A 4229-nucleotide genomic window follows, 5' to 3' on the forward strand; every position below is an offset into this window, starting at 1 on the left:
TGTGTGTGTGTGTGTGTGTGTTAATATAAATTTATACTATTAAGGCAAGAACATCCGGTCCACATCCACCTACCGTATCACTTGAATACACATACATTTGGTTTTGTCGTCTCCTATCCCCACACATCCGACGTCTCATACCATATCGCCCTCACTCCCTGTGTGCATGTAGATTCCATGAAGCCATCGCGACGTGCACAAGTATTCTTAGTATTGATGATACGGATGTAAAGGCGCTCTTCCGCCGAGCGAGTGCGCTTATGGAGCAGGGCGAGTGCAAGCGTGCAGAATACGATCTCAAGGTGTGCATTTAATGTCGATGTGACGTCTGTATTATTTGATGTCAATACTCTATAACTACAATGTGCGTATATGTATACATAACAATGTGTCAATCTCTATTTCTTCATCTGGGAAGTTGTAGCTCTGCTGTGTATCTGTATGGGATAGAGTGCATGTATTGCCACTTGTGCTTACTTCTAATAAAACGTATTCATACTTATCATTTAGTATATGTATCATGTGGGGGTTCATATTTCTGGGGCAAGTTGTATACTTCTTGGATATAAATCGTGTAAATTTATACTAATTTTTACACCTTGTTGCAACAGAATGCCCTCCTGTTGCAACCCACAGACACTGCTATAAAGCGTAAACTGGCCGATTGCAAGAAGCAGATCAAACTTCAGGAGCAGAAGGATCGTGCCGTCTTTGCTAAGATGCTTGGCTGAAGATGAGCGCTGTCGTTCTTTCGCACTTGGTTTCGATCTCCTGAACCTATATACAGACACACACATACACACATACGCATACACACACACATTCTAATACACATACACTTACATGCACATACGTACATACGTAAATACATACAGATACACATGCGCATACCCTCATGCGGACATATACTAAGCACCGTATACTAAGATGATTCTAGCCTATTGGAGTGAATATTGAGGCGCTGAGCGGGCCACATTCATATGTACTGGCTAGCGATGATAGGCTAACTTTCACGATAGCTTTCCATCCGGATATCATTGCCAAATTGTCATGCCAACATGGCACAATAGCCATATTGCAAGTGTCAAGAACTACGGCCATGCGCACTTCGCTGTGGGTTCCAAAGTCCTTTTGTCTGGTATCCCGCAAACCCCCTTGCCATCCCGGCCGATGACCCATCAGTTCTGGAGCGTTTATTGTGCGGAAATCGTCTTCTCTGGCCACCTTCGTGCTGGTATCATCTATCACCCGGGCGCCGTAGCTGTTCTCTCGGCCACTACTATAGTAGTGTTTTGGTTCCGCATCGAGAGGCTTGGAGATGCACCAAGCACGGGCGGGGCTCCTACTAGCAAACCAGACTGAGATTGTATACACCTCGGCTATAGTATATCATCGGATTACATCCTAATAGACCAGTGAATGTGCTGCTTACTGCACTAGCGGTTAATAAATTTGAACCCGTGGTGCTACCTAAATGTAGCCGCATGGTCCCAAAAAATCGCCAGCCCAAATCGAGTAGGTTTGGGAACATTCGTTGCGAGTGCAAAATATTCATTCGCCCCCATATGTGGGCAACCAAATGAATGTGAAAATTTGATATAGTATTTCGTTCAAGTTCCGCCCAAATGAATATAATTGCGGTATCAAACTCCTCGTGTTGTGACTCAATACAAAATTCATATGTATATGGATGAACGAAATTATCTGTGTGTATCCGATTCCTGTGCGATCGGTGGCATGCTTAGTCGCCAAACAAAAACTGTCTAATCTGTGCCCACTTGATTACGAACCTGCAGGATCATATTTTAACTATACATATCTAAGGAAGAAAAAAGAAGAAAAAACACTTAATAAATGAGACAATGAACTGAATCCTATACTCATTGTATGTGTTTCGGCTTCTCTTCATGTTCTTGCCATTTAGTAGCCCGGTGCATATCTGCTACTCTTGACATAGCTCAGCGTCCACTGATGTGTGACATCTACCCACCTAGTTTACTAAGAATTCGTTGATTAGCGAGACTCTTTCTGTACTTTTTGGATAGGCAGGTTTCGTAGAGGTGCGCTGTCACTGTGTAGAGTTAACTTACAACCACGAGGAAAAAAGGGAAACTGAGGCGAGCGCAAACAACAAGCACGTGGTATCGGACCGGTGAACCCTTGACCAGTAGTCGAAGGCCCAAACGCCCAAGTTAATTTATAACGGATTGTTTTTGAGGCGAATGAAATGATCTCTGCAAATGAGTAAGCAGAATTGCTGAAATCCATTTGAGAGGTTAGTTTTTTGTTTTTTCTAATGCTTTGAGTAAGATTCAATACAATGATGTGTTATTTATAGTAGATTTTGGCAACCCTACGAGTGGTACATGACCCAACATAAATCGATCATTATTTTTGTTACCAGGATCCGAGTCACAGGCTCTCTTTGCCTGTCACTATCAAACAGTTCAAATAATTATGAAACAATCAACAGGTACACGTATGCCTTAATGATGGAATACCTGTTGGATTACAAGAGGAATTCACACATTTTCCGCAAGGCATATTATTGGCAGGCGTGTAGCCAATCAGTTTTTACATTACACTATGTTTTACTATTTCATTGCCAATCTGATTTTACATCACCAATGTCTTACTGTTTGTGTAAGCGTGTTTAAATTCTGTCTCTAAACACATTGGTACAAGTTAAGATACGCAAAGGAGAATAATGCACATCAGTTTAATGTCTGTCTTTTGTTCTTAAAGCATTCATAAGGTTCCCTACCTTGATGGTCACCTTGGTTTGGTCGCGTTAAGGGTGTAACTCCCTGGCCGAAGAACCCCTCTAAATGCAGTAAGGAGATATGATCTCTGAGAGGTGGCGCGATTTCATGTAATTGTGAATGTCTATATAGCGTGCGAGTTATAATGCGGCAAAGGCAGATTGGATCAAGGACGCGACATGCAAACAAATTTCTTCAGAAACAACATACCGATAATATGGCGCTTACACACTACGTACTTAGTGAGGATGATTTTCCTCTATATAAGCTGAGTCTGAGCCCATGAAGCTCTACTGATCTGAGACACGCTCTTTACCGGAAGCGTCGGGCCACTCCGAACATGGTGAAGAAATTTTCGATTTTGAGCGAGTGTTCATATACGTACCTAATGGTAAACGCCAGTGGGCTTGGCGTACTATGATATAATTTATGCCAGATCATAAAACTTATGAGAGACTCATCGACAAAACTAGTGCTAGTATCGGTAAACTCAAGATGCCGAAAACTTCTGATTTAGAAGCAGCGATGTGTAGGCAGAAGACACCAAATCTACCTGACTCTGCTTGGGACATCGGAAAATGGTTGAGCAGGCAGGTCAAGCAACTTGCCCAGTTCTTTCCAATACCCAGGCACAACATAGCCTTAGCGAGCACTGAAGCCATTCTCGAACATATAAACGAGGAAGGAGAACGTAGAACGGAGCTTTGGAACTGGGTAGAGGCGAAGGGAGGAGTCATGGAATTGGTCATCCGAGAACATGGGAACAACATAGTTCCAGTTCTTGTACTATTGGTGCAAGCCGCCCTAATGTTTCAAATCACCAAGTAGCAGAGCGGAGCATGATCTCAAATTGAATGAAACAGCTAATTATGAATTGGGAGTCCCCTTTTCTAAATGGCTACAACCTCGTTTACCAGCGATGAAGACTGCAGGATGGTTTTGGGCACAGAAACTAACATTCAGTATCGATATACGGCTACCCTTGGAAATGGTAAGGCATAACTCTCTTTCTGTTCCAAATGATATGTCCGATCTTACGAGTAAAATTCAAACATGGTGCACTCGATATGCTAAGTTGGCCAACAAACGCGGATCGGCAACCGAGAGCATCAGCAACATTACAACAACGGATGAATCTGAGCAAAAGTATAGGTGCGAAAAACACAAGGGGAACAACAGTCATGGCACAGATCGCTGCTATTTCCTGAAGTATCGCAATCGAGATCAGGGTGACGCCAAAACTCAGAGCAAAGATGATAAACATTGTGATGTGCATGGCAAGTGTTAGCATGCTACCGAAGAGTGTCGCCACAAACGTTCAAAGGTGGCAATTAACAAAATTTAGTCTGATGAATGCCGAAGATGCCGAGGAGGGCATTGAGTTAGCCAATGGACGGAGAGTCAAAGGATAAATGAATTGTATGCCAGTGCAGAGAAACCTCCGCGTAAAGAATCGGGCTACTAACC

The 4229-nt window shown here is 43.0% G+C and overlaps 3 protein-coding genes across 3 annotated transcripts in view; all 3 read left to right on the forward strand.

Annotated features, from left to right (window-relative positions):
* The window catches only part of SARC_02207 (hypothetical protein), an 8563-nt gene extending 7052 nt beyond the window's left edge, over positions 1–1511 (forward strand). Inside the window, exons 5-6 of the mRNA XM_014304061.1 lie at positions 184–302; positions 612–1511. Of these exons, the coding sequence (XP_014159536.1) occupies positions 184–302; positions 612–731 (239 nt within the window). The 3' untranslated portion in view covers positions 732–1511. The remainder of the gene's footprint in view (positions 1–183; positions 303–611) is intronic.
* Positions 1512–3257: 1746 nt separating this feature from the next.
* Positions 3258–3590, forward strand: SARC_02208 (hypothetical protein; the record flags this gene model as incomplete). The annotated part of the gene is made up of 1 exon (XM_014304062.1): positions 3258–3590. One exon carries the CDS (start codon positions 3258–3260, stop codon positions 3588–3590), a length of 333 nt encoding a protein of 110 aa, XP_014159537.1.
* Positions 3591–3681: 91 nt separating this feature from the next.
* SARC_02209 (hypothetical protein) lies at positions 3682–4097 on the forward strand (the record flags this gene model as incomplete). The annotated part of the gene is made up of 1 exon (XM_014304063.1): positions 3682–4097. The coding sequence occupies one exon, from the start codon at positions 3682–3684 to the stop codon at positions 4048–4050; it is 369 nt and encodes a 122-aa protein (XP_014159538.1). The 3' UTR covers positions 4051–4097.
* Positions 4098–4229: the final 132 nt, after the last annotated feature.

The sequence above is a fragment of the Sphaeroforma arctica genome (genome assembly GCF_001186125.1).
Source record: "Sphaeroforma arctica JP610 unplaced genomic scaffold supercont1.96, whole genome shotgun sequence".
Taxonomy (NCBI): domain Eukaryota; class Ichthyosporea; order Ichthyophonida; genus Sphaeroforma; species Sphaeroforma arctica.